This window comes from Erinaceus europaeus, unplaced genomic scaffold (assembly GCF_950295315.1).
Source record: "Erinaceus europaeus unplaced genomic scaffold, mEriEur2.1 scaffold_885, whole genome shotgun sequence".
NCBI classification, from domain to species: Eukaryota; Metazoa; Chordata; class Mammalia; order Eulipotyphla; family Erinaceidae; genus Erinaceus; species Erinaceus europaeus.
In genome coordinates this window covers 10,001-32,500 of record NW_026647728.1, presented here as the reverse complement: position 1 = coordinate 32,500, position 22,500 = coordinate 10,001, and the positions used below count along the sequence as shown (strand labels likewise).

The 22,500-nt window shown below is 47.0% G+C and overlaps 1 protein-coding gene and 1 long non-coding RNA gene across 4 annotated transcripts in view; one reads left to right on the top strand and one right to left on the bottom strand.

The window, feature by feature from the left end:
* LOC132536434 (forkhead-associated domain-containing protein 1-like) overlaps positions 1-22,500 on the bottom strand; it is a 45,780-nt gene that overhangs the window by 15,939 nt on the left and 7,341 nt on the right. For 2 of the 3 annotated variants that reach the window (XM_060184300.1, XM_060184299.1), the window contains exons 1-7: positions 22,183-22,270; positions 19,535-19,708; positions 16,803-17,028; positions 13,995-14,103; positions 11,234-11,340; positions 8,725-8,884; positions 6,216-6,336 (exon numbers count right to left, since the gene is read on the bottom strand). In XM_060184300.1, coding sequence (XP_060040283.1) covers positions 6,216-6,336; positions 8,725-8,884; positions 11,234-11,340; positions 13,995-14,103; positions 16,803-17,028; positions 19,535-19,678 — 867 coding nt within the window. In that variant the 5' untranslated portion in view covers positions 19,679-19,708; positions 22,183-22,270. Of the gene's footprint in view, positions 1-6,215; positions 6,337-8,724; positions 8,885-11,233; positions 11,341-13,994; positions 14,104-16,802; positions 17,029-19,534; positions 19,709-22,182; positions 22,291-22,500 lie in introns of those variants that run through there. The other variant, XM_060184301.1, reaches the window with a different exon arrangement.
* LOC132536435 (uncharacterized) lies at positions 8,813-11,239 on the top strand. Its single transcript, XR_009548014.1, has 3 exons — positions 8,813-8,963; positions 9,071-9,187; positions 11,123-11,239. It is a non-coding gene; the product is annotated as an uncharacterized LOC132536435 (long non-coding RNA).

Here is a 22,500-nt window from a genome sequence, read left to right as displayed (position 1 = left end):
TGTTGGATAGGACAGTGAGAAATGGAGAGAGGAGGGGAAGACAGAGAGGGGGAGAGAAAGACAGACACCTGCAGACCTGCTTCACCATCTGTGATGCGACTCCCCTACAGGTGGGGAGCCGGGGGCTCGAACTGGGATCCTTAAGCCGGTCCTTGCGCTTTGCGCCACGTGTGCTTAACCCGCTGCGCTACCGCCTGACTCCCGCTGGTCCACCTCTTAGGCTGCTTCTACATTGGCTTTTCACATTCTTCTTCTTCTCCTCCCTCCTCCTCCTCTTCCTCCTCCTCCTCCTCCTCCTCCTCCTTCTTCCTCTCCTTCTCCTCCACCCTACTCCCCCTCCTCCTCTTTCCTCTCCTCCTCCTCATTTTATTAGTTAATTAGTATTGATTTATAAAATTACATGTCAACAGGGGGTATAATTCCACATCATTCCTGTCACCAGAGTTCTGAATCTCCAATCTTCCCATTAGAAGCTACAGCAGTTGGCGTATTGCACCAAAGTCAAAGACTCTGGGGTGGGTGGGTGGTGGTGAGAGCACAGGTCCTGGAAAAGGATGACAGAGGACCTAGTGGGGGTTGTATTGTTATGTGGAAACCTGAGAAATGTTATGCATGTACAAACTATTGTATTTACTGTCGACTGTAAAACAATCCCCAATAAATAAATAAATAAATAAATAATAAAAGAAGCTACAGCAGTTCTCCTAAGGTCGCAGATATGGGTTAACTATTATTTATATAACTATCTGTCTATATTTGCATAGATTTCCCTCTCCCTTTAAATTCCTATATTCCCTTCCCCTCCAAGATACACATAATCTTATTACTCCATCCAAATGTCCCTCTCTTTTTCCTCTTCTCTCTCTGGGTCCTGATGGAGCTGGAGTTCAGAGCCCTCTTGTCCTCTTCCTCCTATCACTTCTCCCCCACTGAGAGTCTGGATCAAAATTATTTTGGAGGTGCAGAAGGTAGGAGTTCTGGCTTCTGTAATTGCTTCTCCACGGGACATGGGCATTGGCGGGTAGATCCACACTCCCAGCCTGTTTCTGTGTTTTCCTAGTGGGGCAGGGCTCTGGGGAGGTGGGGCTCCAGGACACATGGGTGAGGGCGTCTGCCTAAGGAAGTCAGGATGGAACCATGGCTTAGCTTTGCTTCTTGACATGTATGTCTACCTAGGAGGAAACACCTGAAATGGTGTGTGTGAGTGTGTGTGTGTCAGTGTGTGAGTGTGAGTATGTGAGTGTGTCAGTGTGTGTGTGTCAGTGTGTGAGTGTGTGTGAGTGTGTGTGTGTGTGAGTGTGTGTGTGAGAATGTGTGTGTCAGTGTGTGTGTGTCAGTGTGTGAGTGTGTGTCACTGTGTGTGTGTGTCAGTGTGTGTGTGCGTGCGTGTGTGCGTGTGTGTGAATGTGTGTGAGTGTGGTGTGTCTTGTGAGTGTGTGATTGTGTGTCACTGTGTGTGTATATGTGTGTGTGTCTGTGTGAGTGTGTCAGTGTGTGTCAGTGTGTGTGTGTGTGAGTGTGTGTGTGTGAGAGAATGTGTGTGTCAGTGTGTGTGCGTGCGTGTGTAAGTGTGTGTCAGTGTGTGTGTGCGTGTGTAAGTGTGTGTGAATGTGTGTGAGTGTGTGTGTCTTGTGAGTGTGTGATTGTGTGTCACTGTGTGTGTATGTGTGTGTGAGTGTGTGTGTATGTGTGAGTGAGAGTGTGTGAGAGTATGTGTACACAGGAAGTGGACAGGAGTGAGTGTGTGTGAGTGTATGTGAGTGTGTCTGAGTGACTGTGTGAGCATGTGTGTGCACAGGAAGTGGACAGGAGGCAAGGGCCACTGTGTCAGGGCTGAAGCAGCTGCAGCACAGACTCAGTGACAATCTTTCTTCAGTCTGCAGCCTGCACCCTGGCTTAATGTGACCCTGATTCCAAGCTCTTCTGGGAACTGATTTATTTAGAGAGGATGGAGATTCTTTCTCATACAACTCTTAAGCCCTCTGACCCACTCTGGCTTAGAGAGCAGGAAGTTGCCTGAGTGTGGAAAACCAATCCATTCTGAGAAGGAACAAATACTTCTTTCCCTTTTATCTAGCAGCCTTCCTCCGGCCCCCACTATCCCCCACTTCCACCCCATCCCCGCCTCCACTGACGTCTGGAATAATCCTGCTTCATAATATTTGTCCTGCTTTCTATCTCACTGCCTTTCCGCCACCACGTTTCAGATGCTACCATGACTCCATCCTGGCTTTCCTGGGCAGACAACCTCATCAGTATGCCCCTGAACCCCATATCCCCAGAGCCCTACTCCAATAGGAAAAGACAGAAACAGGCTGGGGATGTGGATCCACCTGCCAACACCCATGTCCAGTGAAGAAGCAATTACAGAAGCCTCCCACCTTCTGCATCCCATAAAGAATTTTGGTCCATACTCCCAGAGGGCTAAAGAATAGGGAAGCTTTTCTACTGGAAATCATCAGGCAATACAGTAAGGTGTCAGGCTATAAAATTAACATTCAAAAGTCAGTGGCATTCCTCTATGCAAACACTAAGCTAGAAGAAGATGAAATCCAGAAATAAATTCCTTTTACTATAGCAACAAAACAATAAAATATCTAGGAATAAACCTAACCAAAGAAGTGAAAGACTTGTATACTGAAAATTATGAGTCGCTACTTAAGGAAATAGAAAAAGACATAAAGAAGCGGAAAGATATTCCATGTTCATAGGTTGGAAGAATTAACGTCATTAAAATGAATATACTACCCAGAGCCATATACAAATTTAATGCCGTCCCCATCAATACCCCAAGAACATTTTTTAGGAGACTAGAACAAATGCTACAAATGTTTATCTGGAGCCAGAAAAGACTTAGACTTGCCAAAACAATCTTGAGAAGAAAGAACAGAACTGGAGGGGGCTGGGTGGTAGCACAGCGGGTTAAACACACATGGCGCAAAGCACAAGGACTGGCATGAGGACCCCGGTTCGAGCCTCCAGCTCCCCACCTGCGGGGGAAGTCCTTCACAGGTGGTGAAGCAGGTCTGCAAGTGTCTGTCTTCCCCTCCTCTCTCGGTTTCTCTCTGTCATACACAACAACAACAACAACAACGGCAATAACAACAACAACCATAAGCAACAAGGGCAACAAAAAATGGAAAAAAGATGGCCTGCAGCAGCAGTGGATTTGTAGTGCAGCCACCAAGCCCCAGCAATAACCCTGGAGGCAAAAAAGACTAAAAACAAAACAAAACAAAAAACAAAACTGGAGGCACCACACTCCCAAACCTCAAATTGTACTATAGGGCCATTGTCATCAAAACTGCTTGGTACTGGAACATGAACAGACACACTGACCAGTGGCATAGAATTGAGAGCCCAGAAGTGAGCCCCCACACCTATGGACATCTAATCTTTGACAAAGGGGCCCAGACTATTACATGGGGAAAGCAGAGTCTCTTCAACAAATGGTGTTGGAAATTATGGGTTGAAACATGCAGAAGAATGAAACTGAACCACTATATTTCACCAAGTACAAAAGTAAATTCCAAGTGGATCAAGGACTTGAATGCTAGACCAGAAACTATCAAATACTTAAAGGAAAATATTGACAGAACTCTTTTCTGCATAAATTTTAAAGACATCTTCTGTGAAACAAATCCAATTACAAAGAAGACTAAGGCAAGTATAAACCTATGGGACTACATCAAATTAAAAAGCTTCTGCACAAAAGAAACCAATAGTCAAGCCCAGAGACCCCTCACAGAATGGCAGAAGATCTTTATATGCCATACATCAGACAAGAGTTTAATAACCAAAATATATAAAGAGCTTGCCAAACTCAACAAGAAAACAAATGACCCCACCCATAAATGGGGAGAGGACATGGACAGAATATTCACCACAGAAGAGATCCAAAAGGCTGAGAAACACATGAAAAAATGCTCCAAGTCTCTGATTGTCAGAGAAATGCAAATCAAGACAACAATGAGATATCACTTCACTCCTGTGAGAATGTCATACATCAGAAAAGGTAATAGCAGCAAATGCTGGAGAGGTTGTGGGGACAAAGGCACCCTCCTGCACTGCTGATAGGAACGTCAGTGGGTCCAACCACTGTGGAGAGCAGTCTGGAGAACTCTCAGAAGGCTAGAAATGGACCTACCCTATGACCCTGCAATTCCTCTCCTGGGGATATATCCTAAGGAACCCAACACACCCATCCAAAAAAGATTTGTGTACACCTATGTTTGTAGCAGCACAATTTGTAATAGCCAAAACCTGGAAGCAAACCAGGTGTCCAACAACAGATGAGTGGCTGAGCAAGTTGTGGTTTATATACACAATGGAATACTATTCAGCTATTAAAAATAGTGATTTCATCATTTTAACCCAATCTTGGATGGAACTTGAAGAAATCATGTTAAGTGAGATAAGTCAGAACGAGAAGGAGGAATATGGGATGATCTCACTCACAGGCAGAAGCTGAAAAACAAGACCAGAGGAGAAAACACAAGTAGAACCTGAACTGGAGTTGGCGTATTGCACCAAAGTAAAAGACTCTGGGGTGGGTGGGGGGGAGAGTACAGGTCCTGGAAAAGGATGACAGAGGACCTAGTGGGGGTTCTTTTTTTAAAAAAAAATACTTATTTTATTTATTTATTCTCTTTTGTTGCCCTTGTTTTATTGTTGTAGTTATTATTGTTGTTGTCGTTGTTGGATAGGACAGAGAGAAATGGAGAGAGGAGGGGAAGACAGAGAGGAGGAGAGAAAGATAGACACCTGCAGACCTACTTCACCGCCTGTGAAGCGACTCCCCTGCAGGTGGGGAGCTGGGGTTCGAACCGGGATCCTTATGCCGATCCTTGTGCTTTGCGCCACCTGTGCTTAACCCGCTGCGCTACAGCCCGACTCCCCCTAGTGGGGGTTCTATCGTTATGTGGAAAACTGAGAAATGTTATGCATGTACAAACCATTGTATTCACTGTCAAATGTAAAACATTAATCCCCTGGGAGTCAGGCAGGAGACAGGGTAGCAGGGTGGGTAGAGACCTGGTGTGTCTTCCCCTGAACCAGCACAAGGCCTGGCACAAAGCAGGTGCCCCAGAGCTGCTGAGCAAATAAACAGACGTTTATCTGGAATTCCAAAAGGAGTGCGAGCCACTCTGTCATCGGAGCCAGGCAGGAGCAACTCCCTACAGCCCCAGTTTACAACAAGGAGACACGTCTGCTATAGCAAGTACTCTAGCAGAGAACTGAGCCAAGGATAGCCGGCTGGGTCCTTTATTCAAGTTGTGGGCAGCCCTGGCTCCCTGCTATTTGGCAAGGGAAAGGCATCTACTAGAAAGAAGGCAGGCAAGCTGACACATTTGGCTGTGTTTCCAAGTGAAAATCCCAAGCTTGTCACTGAGACGCCCCTGCTCTCTGGTTTCACAGAGATGAGGGCTTCTGGGTCTGAGGACACTGGGGAACATCACAGGCCCCATCTCAGGGACAGAATTGAAAGTGTCACTTTTGAAGGGACAGCATGCTGAAACCTCACTCAAGGACGCAGTACTAGGTCTCATGCACATTTTGCATCTCTCAGGTGTGCAAAGGCTGCTGGGAAGGCACCTGAGAAGTCACCAGGAGACACCTATGCAGTGTGAATGGTTTCTTTGGGGGAGCAGTCTGGCCCTCTCAAGCTCAGAGCCCAGCCATTTCATAGTGGTTATTTAAAAGACTTTCATGACTGAGGCTCAGAGCTCCCAGGTTCAATCCCCAGTACCACCAGAAGCCAGAGATGAGCAGTGCTCTGGTATTCTGCTCTCTCTCTCTCTCTCTCTCCCTGTGTGTATGAAAGCAGGACAAAACTGTTCACTAATAGGGGACTAGTTGAAAATAAAAAAAAGGGAACACAATAGAATTCTATTTAAAACAACAAGGTAGATTTTTAAGATGTCCATTGAATAGTGTTATGTGTGTGTGTGTGTGAACTCTAACTTGGAGAATATATGTCACCGGGTAGAGGGTAGATAGCATAATGGTTATACAAATAGACTCTCATGCCTGAGGTTTCAAAGTCCCAGGTTCAATCTCATGCACCACCATAAGCCAGAGTTGAACAGTGCTCTGGCAAAAAGAAAAAAAAAAGTGTATGTCACCTGCTACTATAATTTTGCTCATAACCTGTTAAATAAACTGGCTGTTCTCAGCACATCGTCTTGAGCAGCCAGAACGGGACAGTCACTCACCTCGTGGCTGCTGGCGATGATATCATTCTGGGGCGGTTCTATCTGCACCGAGATGTCACACTTCTGGGTTGTGTTCCCGGCCTCCTTGAGCAGCTGTAGTTTCTGTTTCTCTTGAGAGCTCCTGGGAGACAGAAGGTGAGTCACCACGAGATTTCAAGAACTAGGCATCTACCGATGGAGCAGGAAAAGGAACCCCACACGTATGTGAACGGACTCTTGGTAACTTCAGACTTCCTACCCACAGATCTCTAGAGAAATTGCTCCAGGGGCTAAGAGGATAGTGGTTATGGCAGTGGGCACCTGCTGGTCCTTGCATCACAGACCAGGTGTGAGGGAGGTCAGCAGTGGCAATTTTGGGATTAAAAAAAACTTTATTGGGGGATTAATGGTTTACAGTCGACAGCAAATTACAGTCAAAAGTAGTTTGTACATGCATAACATTCCCCAGTCTTCTATGTTAACGATTCAACTGCTGTTAGGCTGTCCTCTGCCATCATGTTCTGGGACCTGAACCCTCCTCACTCCCCTGAGTCTTTTACTCTGGTGCAACACACCAACTCCAGTCCAAGTTCTGCTTACAGTTTCCCCTTCTGCTCTTATTTTTAAACTACTGTCTATGAGTGAGATCATCCCATATTCAACCTCTTTCTGACTGACCTCATTTCACATGACTCCTTCAAGCTCCATCCAAGATGAAGTGAAGAAGGTGAAGTCACCATTTTTAATAGCTGAGTAGTATTCCATTGTGTATCTAGACAACAGCTTGCTCAGCCACTCATCTGTTGTTGGACACCTGGTTTGCTTCCAGGTTTTGGCTATTACACAATGTGCTGCTATGAACATATGTGTACACAAATCTTTTTGGATGAGTGTGTTTGGTTCCTTAGGATATATCCCCAGGAGAGGAATTGCAGGGTCATAGGGTAGGTCCATTTCTAGCCTTCTGAGAGTTCTCCAGACAGCTCTCCGCAGAAGTTGGACCTATTGACATTCCCACCAGCAGTGCAGGAGGGTTCCTTTGATCTATGGGGGTGTTTATTGGGTGCCCTAATCCTTTTAGGTATTAGCCCATTTCGTGTTTTCTCTCTCTCTCTCCCTCTCCCAGATCATGTTTATCTCTGGCTTATGGTTGTGCCAGGGACTGAACCCAGGACCTCAGGAAAGAGAGACACACAGCTGTTTGCCTGTGGTCGTAATTTGCAAATGGACGTACCTGACTTTGAACCCAGAAGCCCAGTGTGGAATCTCACATAACTGCTACATGTGTCCATCTTGCCCACCAGCCATAAGGTCTGTGCAGCTTCAGGGCTTACACGGGACATCAACACTGCTCAAGCTTTCTTGGGGGGGGAAACACTAGTTATGCCGAGATACGGATGAAGGGTGGATGAAATAGCAAACCCACGTGGACTTCTTTTTGGATGGATCGCAGGACAGTGGTGTTTTCTATGTATTTTAAACATAGGTTCAAGTCCCGGCTCCCCACCTGCAGGGGAGTCGCTTCACAGGCGGTGAAGCAGGTCTGCAGGTTTCTATCTTTTTCTTTCCCTCCTCTCAATCTTCCCCTCCCCTCTCAATTTCTCTCTGTCCTATTCAATACAAATGAAAAAGAAAAAAAAAAAAAAACCTCTAAGAGTAGTGGATTTGTAGTGCTGGCACTGAAACCCAGCCACAACCCTGGAGGCAAACCCCCCCCCCCAAAAAAAAAACCCATATATATGGAGGCTGCAGAGTCGGGACTGTGCACGGCGCAGATCCTGTCACATCATGGGGAGAGAAGATGAAGCTAGCCTGGCTTTTTGACCACTTGTGAGGTTAAGCAGAGCTCAGGGCTGGGGGCCCCTGCTGAAGAAAGGACTGTGTTTGGTGAGGGTGGATGACGGAAGGCTTCTGGGAGGAAGTGATTTTTTTTCTTTGCCTCCAGGGTTATTGCTGGGGCTCAGCGCCTGCATCATGAATCCACTGCTCCTGGAGACCATCCCCCCCCACCCCCTTTTTGTTGCCCTTATTGTTGTAGCCTTGCTGTGGTTATTATTGTTGTTGATGTTGTTCGTTGTTGGATAGGACAGAGAGAAATGGAGAGAGGAGAGGAAGACAGAGAGGGGGAGAGAAAGACAGACACCCGCAGACCTGCTTCACCACCTATGAAGCAACTCCCTTGCAGGTGGGGAGCCCGGGGCTTGAACTGGGATCCTTACGCCGGTCCTTTCACTTGGCGCTGTGTGCGCTTAACCCCCAGCGCTACCGCCTGACTCCCAGGAAGTGATTTTTAAGCGCAGACCTTCCACAAGGCCTCTCAGAGGCAGGAGTGCTGAGAGGCACCACAGGAAGCCACAGCGCAGCCTGCTGCACCAGGTGGGGCTGTGAAGCAGTGAAACACAGGCCACCGTCTGTCTGTCCGTCTGTCCGTCCATTCATTCTTTCCTCCAGTCACAAGCCAGCTCCTCTCTGGCCTCCAGGGTCACCGCTGTGTGTGCCGCCTCCCCCGCCACGCAGACCTGCCCCACACCTGAGCTTCTCCCTGAGGACCTGCAGCTCCTTGTCCTTTTTGTCCAGCACGCCGGCCATCTGCATCAACTTCTCCTTCAGGCCACTCAGCTCCAGGTTTTGTTGCTGGACCAGCGCCACGTTCCGCTCCAGTTCCACCTTCTGCTTCTCAGTGAGCTCCCCTGATGGTGACAGGGACGCTAGTGAGGCATCGCCCTGCTTGGGTTCCCACTAGACCCCGACCCACAAGAAAACCGTGGGGTGAGACGGCCTTCTGGGAACTTGCGGGCATGTGGTCGTCACCTGTTAGGGGGTGCTGGCTCCGTGAGGTACCCTGTGCTCTTGCTCTCTCTGTCTAATACCAGCAGAGGCTGCCGGCACCTGCACAGATGCCCGGGACCGACTTCTAGCTGCTTGCATGTCCCGAGTCCTCTGGAGCCCTCTCTGCTCAGGTGGAGTATGCGGATCAGTTCTCTCACCCGCAGGTAGGCAACCCAATAGGAAGTGTCCTACCCAGGTGCCCTGCTCTCCCCCGTGGAATCAAGCGCCCTTTCCCCAGTGACAACAGAGAAGCTGTTTGCTTTCCTCTTTTCCCACCAGACTTCGTTCTCAATAGCTGCTTCCTGGGGCTACCTCTCTCCCTCTCTTTTAAGTTATTATTTGTTTATTTATTTATTTACTTTTTTTCCTGCAGACCTGCTTCACCGCCTGTGAAGCGACTCCCCTGCAGGTGGGGAGCCGGGGGCTCGAACTGGGATCCTTATGTTAGTCCCCGCGGTTAGCGCCACCTGCGCTTAACCCGCTGCGCCACCGCCCGACTCGCTATTATTATTTATTTATTGTTATATGACAGAAGTACATGTCGACAGGGGTTTAAATCCACACCCCTCCCACCACCAGAGCTCTGAACCTTCAGCCTCCCCACTGCAATCCACCACAGTTCCCCTAAGGTTGGAGACATCGGCCAACCATCATCTCTTCAACTTTCTGTCCATGTTTATACATTAGTTGCCCCCCGTTTTTTCCCTGATTCAATCCTCTCTTTTCCCTCCAAGCCTGGGGCTACCTCTCAAAGTTACATCTGGATCCGCTTCTCGAGAAGCCTAACCTAAAACTCTAGGGTTGGCTTGAATCTTGGAAGCAGCCCTCCAAGAGGGCTGACATGAATAGCCCCACTTTGCAGGTGCAGAAACTGCAGCTGGAAAGGTCAAATGACATGGGCAAAGTCATACAGCTAATAAATCGATCCGGAATTGGCTAATAATAATAATAATAATAATAATATTTTTCCAGAGCACTGTTCAGCTCTAGCTTAAGGCGACAAAGGACACTGAATGTCAGATGTTGCATGGAGCATGGCAGTCTCTTTGCATCATCATGATGCTATCTAGCCCTGGCTCATAGCCTCTTGATTCTCGAACCGGATATTGTAGCCTCTCTGTCACATTTTATCCATGAAACAGTCACAAGAGCCATGGGGACATTCACAGAAACCCCCTAGGGGACCAAATGCCAAGGGAAGGTTTGGGACGCAAAGGCTTAGAGTTGGGTGTGAGGGAAACAGAGCGTTCCTCACCCCCCTCTATTCCCACAATCGCTTTTATACCTCCTTCTTGCTTAATGCCTTTTGACTTGATGGAAGCCAGACATAGGCAGATAGTAATCATAAGAAATAAAACAAAAGCATGTATAAGGAGCAAGATGAAAGGAGGCAGAGAGAGAATAATGAGGAAATGAGAAGGACACAGAATGTTCAGCTAGACTTGCCTGCGCCTGTCCGGAAGAGAGAACTCTGGGTTCCTCTTCAGGCAGCTCAGACGTCCACATCAGCCCTGGGAAGCAGCTGTGCTGGAAGTAGGTTACAATGCCCGCGGTCCCAGACATGAGTGCAATCTGGCCTGCCTCAAAAGATTTTTCTCCGTTTCTTTGTTTTTAATACTTTTATTTTATGTTATTGCCTCCAGAGTTATCACTGGGGCACAGTGCCAGCACTACGAACCCACTGCTCCTGGTGGCCATTTTCCCTATTTTATTGGATAGGACAGAGAGAAATTGAGAGAGGAGGGGGAGATAGAGAGGGAGAGAGAAAGAGACACCTGCAGACCTGCTTTGCTGCTTGTGAAGTGACCCTCCTGCAGGTGGGGAGCGGGGGCTTGAAATCAGACCCTTGTGCGGGTCCTTGCGCTTCTACTATGTGTGTTTGACTGGGTATGCCATCTCCCAGCCCTCAATACTTTAATTTCTTTATTTTGCATAGAGACAGAGAGAAACTGAGAGGGGAGGGGGAGGGAGAGAGAGAGAGACACCTGCAGACCTGCTTCACTACTTGTGTAAGTTTCTCCCCTGTGGTGGGGCCGTGGGGTGGGGCAAGGTGTTGAACTCGAGTCTGTGCACATGTAACATGTTCACTCTACCAACAGAGCCACCAACCAACCCCCCAACTGATATTTTTAACAACAAGCTTTCCAACTCTGAAACCACATCGCGTTTCTTTGTCAAAGTACGACAGGATGTCTGTCAGTCACACAAACCTCTCAAGTCTGACATTCGGCAGTGTGCCTCGGTGAGGTCTTTCCTTAGCCTCATGATGACCTCCTGCTGAGACAAGATTTCCTTCTGAGCAGTGAACAAGTCTTCTCTGAAAGTCACACACACACACAAAGAGGCAAAGTTAGTTCAACTCAGTCTACATAGCAGCTATAAGCACCTAGAAAGGTTAAACGCAAATACAAAATGAACCTCAGCCAGTGACGGTAGGTGTGATGCCAGTTCCAGCCATGGGGATAAAGGAGACTCTCTTTTAAGTCTCAAAACAGAAATAAGAACAGAAAGGGGAAATACAGAGTATGGTGTATTGCACCAAAGAAAAACCACCTTGGGGGGGGGGATGGCTTTCAGGTCCTGGTGTGTGCATAAAATTGAGATATTTTACACATGTATCAACAACTGTATTTACTGTAAACCATTAACCCCCCTTCAATTAAAAAAAATTCTCAAGACAAAAATTCATCCGATGGACCTTAATTTGAAAAAAAAATGATATTGTCTCTGCTGGGTTCCCTCTGAGACTGAAATATGACAGTGATTTACATGAAGATGACACTCCTTCCTGCCCGAGTTTCTGTCAAGATGAGTCCATAAGCTCGTGGACTTTTGAGCACATTGTGAAAAAGGAAGGTCCTCCTTTTAAAGCCTCACTTCACACAGTCTGGGGCTGGCACTCCAGGGACAAAGGGCTGAGTTTTTTTTTTTCCTTTATTGGGGAGATGAATGGTTTATAGTCAACAGTAAAATACAGTAGTTGGTACATGTATAACATTTCTCAGTTTTCTGAATAACACTTGAGCGCCCCTCTCCCCTGCCACCTAGGCCCTCCTCTCCTCCTCTGCCATCATGTTTCAGGAACTGAACCCTCCCTCCCTCCTCCCACCCCCGAGTCCTGTACTTTGGTTCAATACACCAACTCCAGTCCAAGTTCTGCCTAGTGTTTCCCTTCTGATCTTGTTTTTCAGCTTCTGTCTCTGAGTGAGATCATCCTATCTTCATCCTTCTCTTTCTGGCTGATCTCACTTCACATGATTCCTTCAAACTTCATCCAAGAGGAGATCAAGAAGGTGAATTAATCATTTTTAATGGCTGAGTAGTATTCCATTGTGTATCTAGACCACAACTTTCTCAGCCACTCATCTGTTGTTGGACACCTGGGTTGCTTCCAGGTTTTGGCTGTTAGAAATTTTGCCGCTCTAACTTGGATTGGAGTTGGTGTAAAGGACTCTGAGGTAGGTGGGGAGGGTGCAGGTCTTGGAACATGATGGCAGAGGAAGACCTAGTGGGGGTTGAATTGTGTGGAAAACTGGGAAATGTTACACATGTACAGGCTATTGTATTTTACTGTCAACTGTAAATCATTAATCCTCCAATAAAGAAATTAAAAAAATTGTGTGGTTGTGAACATAGGTGTTCACAGACTTTTTGTGTGTGGGGTTCCTTAGGATCTATCCCCAGGAGAGGAATTGCAGGGTCACAGGGCAGGTCCACTTCTAGCCTTCTGAGAGTTCTCCAGACTGCTCTCCACAGAGGTTGGACCCATTGACCTTCCCACCAGCAGTGCAGGAGGATTCCTTTGTCCGCTTTTTTGGACTTTTCATCTTTGGTGTAAAGAGGTTAGAAGACACTGTGTGTGTGTGTGTGTGTGTGTGTGTGTGTGTGTGTGAGTGTAAGGAGTGCTCTGAGGACAAGCAAGAAGAGAGAAAGGGATGAAATGGCCGCTATTGTCTCACCAGGTTCTTTTAATTCCTAACAGAGAGGTGGAAATGAATGAGTGGTGTTTGTGGGACCTTTTGTGGAAGGAAGTGTGAAGCCTGGATAGCAAAGGCTGGTGCCTTTTGTACGAGGAGATTCACGGTGGTTGGCAGGGAGCTTGACTACGCCCAGAGGAGCAGTCTTCCATGGGAAGGAGGAAGGATGGAGCTTAGCACAGCACTGACTCACACAGCCCAGTGGCATCTATGTGCCTGAAAGCTATTGCCTTATTCCGCAGGTAAGAAAGCTAAAGCACATGAGGCATATATACCTGGGCTGTCCACAACATTATACCAACTTAATAAAGGAATTGGAAGACTGCATGGAGCGTCCTTAAACAAATGAAAATGGCATTACCTTATGACCCAGCAATACCACTCTTAGTTATCCAGTGGACACTAATAGAAGCACTAATTAGAAGGGACATATATGCACCCCTGTGTTTATAGCTGAATTATTCACAACAGCAAAAGAGTGGAAGCAGCCTAGATGCCCATCAGCAGAAGACTGTCTAAAACACTTATGGGATATATATTCCATGGAATACTACTCTGCAATAAAAAAGCTATTGTGTTCTTTCAGACAAAGTGGATGGGACTAGAGGTGATGATATTTAGTGAAAGAAAACTCCCAGATGGTTTCACTCATATGTGGAATCTAGAGCTTTGATTTATGTGAATTTGCCAAAAAAAAAAAAAAAAAATCCAAACAAAACAGAACCAAGCAAACTGTAAGACTTGTGAGAACTCTGGTGGTCCTTTTCGGGGACATGGAACTTTGGCGGTGGGTGTGGAGTGGGACTAGACATTGTCATCTTACAATCTTGTAACGGAACTATCAATAACAAATAAAAATTGTTAAAAAAAAACTAACAGAAATTCAAACAACATCCAAATGAACCCCCCCCCCCATTTTTTTTTTCTTTCTGATTCTGAGGATGGGTCAGAAACAGGACTTCACATGGCGTCCACACACCCTTTAGGTACTTACATCAGGTGGTCGCATACCGTCGTGTCCTTGGCAGTATTCTCTGAGGGAGACGCGGCTGGAGGCGATGTGGGAGAGGCTGCTGCAGTGTCCTGGACTGTTTCCTTCTGAGCTGCACCAGAGAGACAGTCACAGCCTTGTCACAACCCTCAGGGAGCTGGTGCCTTCCTTCCCTGTTGCTTCTGGACACACTGGAATCTCTCGCACTAGCTAAACCTTCCTGACAGCTTGCTGCCGCCCTCCCTGCTGGGACATGCTCTGTGTCTTCTGTGTCTCAGGCTGGGGACACCCTCCACATGTGAAGCCGTGAGCTCCATTAACACATGAGGAGGCGAACCCCTGTGTGACGGCGCAAGGGTGCAACCTTCATCACTGGGTCCAACCTCCTGCCTTATTTCTTCCTTTCTGCCCAGAGGAGAAGCTTCTCCCCTCCTCAGCCTCCCCCCCTACCCCACATTTGCACTTGCTTCTGGCTCCCTCCCCAGACTTAGCTGTACGTCCACTCATTCATGCTCTCATTCAGCAGAGGCTTATGGGATATCTGTTTCATGGCAAACCCTGGTCTAAGTATATGGTGATAAAAGATGGAGTTATTAGGGAGTCGGGTGGTAGCACAGCGGGTTAAGCGCAGGTGGCGCAAAGCACAAGCCGGTTCGAGCCCCCGGCTCTGGCTCCCCACCTGCAGCAGGGGAGTCGCTTCACAAGCAGTGAAGCAGGTCTGCAGGTGTCTGTCTTTCTCTCCCTCTCTCTGTCTCCTCTTCTCTCTCCATTTCTCTCTGTCCTATCCAACAACGATGACATCAGTAACAACAACAATAATAACTATAACAACAATAAAAACAAGGGCAACAAAAAGGGAATCAATAAAGAAAATTTTAAAAAGATGTAGTTAATCCTGCAGGTCTCTGTCTAAACTTCCCGGGGCCAGGTGGTGGTGCACAGGGACCTGGGTTCAAGTCTCTGGTCCCTGCCTGCAGGGGGGAAAAGCTTCACAAGTGGTGAAGTAGAGCTGCAGGGGTCTCTCTGTCTCTCCCTCTTCTCTCAGTTTCTCTCTGTATCTAATAAATAAATAAATAAAATAGGTTTTAAAAGAAAGCATGCACATTACTGTCTAAATCTCCTTCTGATCTGAAACTGGACTGGGAAACAGAGTCATCCTCTGTACTGTGGCGTCCTGCTCCTCTCGGTCCACCTGTCGGAGGAGTGATTTGTTTAACTGTAGGGACTTTTCCTGGCTTGTCCCATCCACAAGTTCCCGGTACACAGAATAAGCTTCAGACATAACAGATGCTCAGTTAAAACCACTGCATGAATGAATGCATGTGGTGGGTCCTAGTCGTTCAAGTGACCTGAAGCTTCTCATGTCTGTTTGCTGTGAGTCTGTCCTGCTTCTCCTGAGTTGTTTTCCCAGGCAATGAGACACAAAGCATCTCCTTGAATTAAGCCATATGAAGGGGTCAACTTGAAAAGGGAACAAGGGGGTCACAGTGGAGTGTGGGCATAGGGACTAGAGATGTTGCTAATCACCCTACAATACACAAGACACCGCCAACAGTAAAGGATTATCCAGTCCATGGTCTGGGAGGTGGCTCAGTGGATTAAGCACTGGACTCTCAAGAATGAAGTCCCGAGTTCAGTCCCCGGCAGAACATGTACCAGAATGATATCAGGTTCTTTCTCTCTTTCTCTCTCTCCTTATATATTTCTTGTTAATAAATAAATAAAATCTTGGGGACTCTGGTGGTAGCACAGTGGGTTAAGCGCAGGTGGTGCAAAGCTCAAGGACACCGGCGTAAGGATCCCGGTTCGAGCCTACTGCTCCCCACCTGCAGGGGGGTCACTTCACAGGTGGTGAAGCAGGTCTGCAGATGTCTATCTTTCTCTCCCCTTCTCTGTCTTCCCTTCCTCTCCCATTTCTCTTTGTCCTATCCAACAGCAACAACAATAGTATCTACAATAATAAAACAACAAGGGCAACAAAAGGGAATAAATAAATTAATATTTAAAATCTTAATAAATAAATAAATAAAATCTTAAAAAAAAAAAAGAATTACCCAGTCCCAAGTGTCAGAAGTGCCAAGGTAAGAAACCCTGACCTGGGGCCTCTCTTTCCAGAGCTCTTCTCCAAGAGTCCCTGATGTGGGCCATGCCACTCGGCCAAAATTTAGGGAGAGCCAAGTGCTCTTAGTTCTGTATTCTGGTTCCTCCTCTTCCTTTGGGATTTTTTTTTTTTTTTTTGAGATAACCACTAGCAGGTTATGTAAGTGCATCAGACAGCATTTCAAATTGCTGAAGGCAGAGAGACATCTTAGGTCCCTGAGTGCAGACGTCCTTGTGTTGAAAAGATGATTTCAGCGGCCTGTGCGTCTGACTGGCTCCGCACAAAGGCTGTCCCCAGTGCCATTACTTCCGCCCAACCTGGGCCTTGAGGGCCCTGAGCTTGTTGGGTAACAAGAAGCAAAGGTGGCCTCCGGAGAATAAAGGGTTTGCTCAACCAATGTGGCCTCTTCCTTCCCTGTCTGCCTGGTGAGTCCCAGAAGTTAATCGGCATCTGCCCCAATGTTAGAGCTCCTCAGTGATTCTTTTAAAAACATTTAAATTTATTTTTACTATTAGATAGAGACAGAGAGAAATTGAGAGAAGAGAGGGAGATAGAGACGGAAAGAGACAGAGAGACACCTGCTTCCCTCCCCCCCTCCCCCGAGGGTGGGGACCAGGGGCTTGAACTGGGGTCCTTGCGCAGCGTGATGTGTGTGTCTAGCCAGAGGCATCACCACCTGCACCCCCTCCCCGGTGACTCCTTAGACCTACTTGTTTCGTTGTCCTTCAAAGTTGCTATCTCGCCTTCTATTTTTTTATGGTGTTCAGTCACTTTCTGGAGTCTTTCTTCTAGGCTAACGATGGTCTGGGCGTGCTGCTTAATTTGCTCCTTGTACTCCAGTGTTTCTTCTTCAAACCCCCGTTTCTGTGACAGCTGCTCTTCCTGAAGGTCTTTGACTTTCTGCTGTTGTAACTGCATCCTCTCCTCCATCATCATCTGGGAAGGCAGACAAATGTGACGTCAAAGATACCCATCCACCCCTTCTGCACCACAGGCGCTAAACGCGGTCTTTGCCCCTCCTGATTCCTCTTCAGGATACAGGCCTCCTCGAGAGCTTAGCTGCTGCTCAGGTTGTCTCTCTCTCTTTTTTTTTCATTATATTTTTATTAGAGACTTTCAAGATTATAACAGGGGCATCATTCTACAGCACACCCACCACCAGAGTTCTGTGTCCTCGTCCCCCTTCAATGGTAACTGTCATGGTTCTCCCGAGGCCACAGATGCCTCCGAGATCTTTGCATGACTAACTTCTTCTGTTTCAGGTCTCAGCTCCTACGTCATTCCCTCTAAGAGGTCCTCCCCAACTATTTACATCGAGGTGGCGTTTTGCTGTTCTGTTAGCTAAGTCCCCCCTCCACCCCGATGTATAATACTTTAATCACTATCTGAGTTTTCTCGCTTCTCTATCGTTCACACTCGAATATCAGCCCCAGGAGAGCAGAAACACATTTATTTATTTATTTGCCTCCAGGATTATTGCTGGGGCTTGGTGCTGGTACTATGAATCAATCTACTACTCCTGGTGATCATTTTTTCCCCACTTTTTTTTCATTTTATTGGATAGGACAGAGAGAAATTGAGTGGGGGAAGGGGAGCTAGAGAGGGAGAGAGAAAGAGAGATACCCGCAGACCTGCTTTGCCACTTGTGAAATATCCCCCCTGCAGGTGGGGAGTAGGGGCTTGAACCCAAGTCCCTGCTTGGTCACTGTGCTTCGTATTATGTGCACCTAACTGGGTGCACCACCTGGGTCCTTGCCCATGGTAATGTGGGTGCTCAGCTGGGCGTGCCACCGCCCTGTCCCCTAGAACATTATCTTAAAAGTCTCAGCAAATCCTGGGCTTGCTCAGTCTTTCAGCCCAATCTCATATGGACCCTGGATCATACCACCCTGGACCAGCCTGGAGCAAGCATTACACCTGCACTCACCTTGCTCAGCACACCCACACTTTTCAGTGGGTGCCCTCTGCTCCTGCCAGGCTCAGCAGGGGCCATTTGACAACCTCAAGACTTTATGTTTTGTTTTCTGTGGTTGTTGTTGTCACAACTGCAGAGAGGATGGTACTAGAATCTAGTTGACAGAGACTAAAGAGACTATGAAAGATACTAGATAGGGTAGCTCTCACAAGAAAGAGGCTCTATTTCTCTTTCTTTCTTTCTTTCCTTTTTTTTTTTTTTTTCTCACCTAGGGTTATTGCTGGGGCTTGGTACCTATACTACAAATCCACCATTTCTGGTGACTTCTCCCCTTTTGTTTGATAGGACAGAGAGAAATTGAGAGGGAGAGAGAAGATAGGGAGGGAAAGAGACAGAGAGACACCTGCAGCCCTGATTTGCTACACATGAAGGTAGAGGCCAGGAACTTGAAGCAGGGTCCTTGTGCATGTGTGTGTGTGTGTGTGTGTGTGTGTGTGTCTGTGTGCGCCACCACCTGGCCCCGAGACTTATCTGACTCAGAATGTCAATTGGGTCTAAGTTGATGAGTACTGAGAGTGAGAACCGTTGGTTGAAACCAGGTATTCTCACACATAGGGAAAAATAAAAGAGAAGAAAAAGAAGAAAGGAAAGGAAAAATAAATAAAAAGAAGAAAAAGCATACAATGGAGAAGGAGGAAGGAGAAGAAGAGGAGAAAGAGGGGGTTGGGCTGTAGCGCAGCGGGTTAAGCGCACGTGGCACCAAGCGCAAGGACCGGCATAAGGATCCCGGTTCGAGCCCCCGGCTCCCCACCTGCAGCGGAGTCGCTTCACAGGCAGTGAAGCAGGTCTGCAGGTATCTGTCTTTCTCTCCTCCTCTCTGTCTTCCCCTCCTCTCTCCATTTCTCTCTGTCCTATCCAACAACGACAGCAATAACAACAATGACAACAATAAAAAAACAGGGGCAACAAAAGGGAAATAAATAAATAAATCAAAAGGGAAATAAATAAATAAATATAAAAAAAGAAGGGGAGAAAAAGGAGGAGAAGGAGGAAGGGGGAGAAGAGGGTGAAAACAAACCTCCTGAGGGCCAGGTGATGGCACACTCGGCTGAGCACACACATACAGAGCTGGAGGACTCAGGTTCAAGCCCCTGGTCTCCACTTTCACGAATGGTGAAGCAGGTCTGCAGGTGTCTTTCTCTCTTCTTGTCTAACTCCCTCTCTCCTTTCAATTTCTCCCTTTCCTATCTAAGAATAAAATGGGGGAGGGGCTCTTGAAATCTCCCATACCAGGGCCAGGCGGTGGTTACGTGCACATTACAGTGTGCAATGATACAGGTTCAAGCCCTTGGTCCCCACCTGCAGGGGGAAAGCATCATGAGTGGTGAAGCAGGGCTGCAGGTGTCTCTCTGTCTCTCTCCCTCTGCAGCTCTCCTTCCCTCTCCATTTCGCTCTGTCTCTATTCAATAATAAATATATGAAATCTGTCCCACCCGGAGGGAAGAGCTTCACCATGTCCTGACTTACCACTTTTTTCTTGGCGTTTTCCAGTTCGGTTAATGTTTCACTCAATTTCATGGCGAGGCCGTCTGCTTTGAGATTTTCAGCCGCCTTTGCTTTCTGAGCCTCTTCCAACATGGCCAGGCTGTCATTTAATTTACCATTTAACATGACTTCTTTTCTCTCTTTCAGATGAATTTCCTAGACAAACAGCACACATCAGATTAACATCAGAAATTCAAAAATAGGGAGTCGGGCGGTAGCGCAGTGGGTTAAGCGCAGGTGGCGCTAAGCTCAAGGACTGACTCAGGATTCCGGTTTGAGCCCCCGGCTCCCCACCTGCAGGGGAGTCGTTTCATAAGCGGCGAAGCAGGTCTGCAGGTGTCTGTCTTTCTCTCCCCGTCTCTGTCTTCTCCTCCTCTCTCCATTTCTCTCTGTCCTATCCAACGACATCATGAATAACAACAACAATAACTACAACAATAATAAAAAACAACAAGGTAACAAAAAGGAAAATAAATAAATAAATATAAAAAATAATAAAGAAATTCAAAAATAAATATCCATCCCAACTTCCTTTCCCTCCTGTTTTTTCCCTCTATTCTGTCAGTGTTCTGTTAAATTTTTAAAGACCCAATTCCATGCTCTTTCTGGAAGGTTCCAATGATTGCAATACTCTATATCCAGTCAAGATCTGTCTTCTTGTGATTTCAGGTCTATGTGCTTGGTTCTGTCACTTGGAGCTCATCAAATAGGTTTTATCTCTTTTTTTATGAGGCAGCTCTTTAAATATTTTAGGAGCACTGTCATGTTGCCATATAAATCCGTTTTCCAGGATGAATGTGTCAGATTCCTTCCCCTTCATCAAAGGATATTTTCACTCTTCATTTCCCTCCAGCACTGGGACGACCACCTCCATCCACCACCCCCTGACACCCCGGCACATCTTGACATAGCCCAGTCACCATGTCCGCCCCCCCCAACTGATTCTTTTAAATTAAAAAAAATTTTTTTTTTTACAAAATTACAAGATAATGTGGATACCATACCACAACGTCCCCACCACCAGAGTTCTGGATCCCCAGTCCCATCCATTGGAAGCTACAGCAGCTCCCCCAAAGTTGCAGTTATGGGTGGGCTATTTTTTCTACAACTATCTGTCTATACTTGTACATATTTATCCCTCTCCTTTTTCCCCCATGATTCCATCTTCTCTTCCTTTCCACATCACACCTACACCTATTACTTCTTCTGAATGTCCCTTTTTCCTCTTCTCTCTCCTGGTTCTGACAGAATTATTCTCTTAACATTGGGAGTCTGGACCCAAATTCTTTAGGGGGAGCAGAAGGTGGGAGTTCTGGCTTCTGTAATTGCTTCTCCATTGGACATGGGCGTTAGCAGATGGCTACATACCCCTAGCCTGCCCTAAACTGATTCTTCTTCCGACCTTCGAATGTCAAAATTGAATCTTCCTTTGTCAGTCCATCCTTGAATAATGTGAACTTACAAATGCCATACATTTATTTCTCTGACATAATTTTATTTTATCGGGCTCTGAGACCTCACAGGTACATGGTTCTACTACTCTGGGGAATCTTACCTTTATATATCAGTTAGGAAGAGAGAGAGAAAGAGAGAGAGAGAGAGAGAGAGGAGAATCGAGAAAAAAACCACCACTCATGAAGCTTCCCCTGGTACTGTGTGTACTCCTATGTGGTGCCAGGGGCGTGAATCCAGGTCTTCTCGCACGGCAAAGCCTGTGCTCTCTCCTGATACATATATTCACCACCACCACCATCATCATCCATCACCACCACCCAGGGTCCCCAGCTTTCTTGGTACTTATCCATTCTAAGGGTTTGGACAAATGTATAAAGACCTGAATCCACTACTGTGGTATCATGGCCTAGGTTCCTCCTGCTTCTTCTCCCCCGCCCCCAATCTCCAGTCATTTTATTGCTCCTACAGTTTTGCATTTTCAGAACATTGTGCAGTTGGAATCATACAACATATGTGGCTTCCTCTGCTCAGCTTAGAACAAAATATGTGCATGGGATGTCGTGCTGGCACCCTCAGGCTTGGGCTGAGGAAGAGCACGCTGTTCTGATCTTTCTGGTGTGGGGGTGGACTAGACGAGAGCATCTATCACGAGCTTGGAGCTGTTCAAGTCCTGCATTGCAGCGTTTTTTGCTGTTGGCGCAAAGACTGCAGAGCACACCTACTTACATGCTGCCAGTCCTTCTTGTGCAGCCAAGTCTGCACTGCCTGCACTCAGCGTGTTTTACTCCAGTGAATGGTGAGAAACATTCCCGGTGACTGACCATAGGGGAGAGAGAGGTCAACGGACTGGGAACGTGTGTGTGTGTGTGTGTGTGTGTGTGTGTGTGAGTGTGGTCACCCAACACAGTGGAAAACTAGGTCACTCTTCAAAGATATTCTTTTGTGTTTGATGAGCATGGTAGCAACCAAGGCTCACAGCTCAATGAGGTTGATCACCTGGCATCATCTGTACTTCTTGAGTGGTGATCTAGGGTGCAGACATGGTAAGAAATTCACCTCCTGCCCGCAGTCCAGGTGGATGGTAGAGTCAGGATTAGAACCTAGATTGCCTACCCCTGACACCCTGGTCTAAGCCACAAGGGCCCCTCCACGTCTTTCCTCACTGAACTATGTACCTCCTTCTGCTTGGTTAGATGGTTCTCCAGGTCCTGCACCCTCTTCCTTTCCTTCTCGATGGCCTCCTTGGCTTTCTGCTTCTCATAGATGATGCTACTTTCTGAAATCTAGAAGTCAAGGACAAGGGGTGTGAGAAAGGAAGGGACATGAAAGGAAATAAGGAGCCAGGGTGAGTAATCCTGTAAACCAGAGAGTCAGGATATGTGAGCAAGAGCTCCAGGAAATAGCATGCCTATGGGGTGGGGGAAAAGAGTAGAAAGAGTAGAAAGAGTAGAAAGAGTAGAAAGGGTAGAAAGGGTAGAAGGCAAAGATCTTGG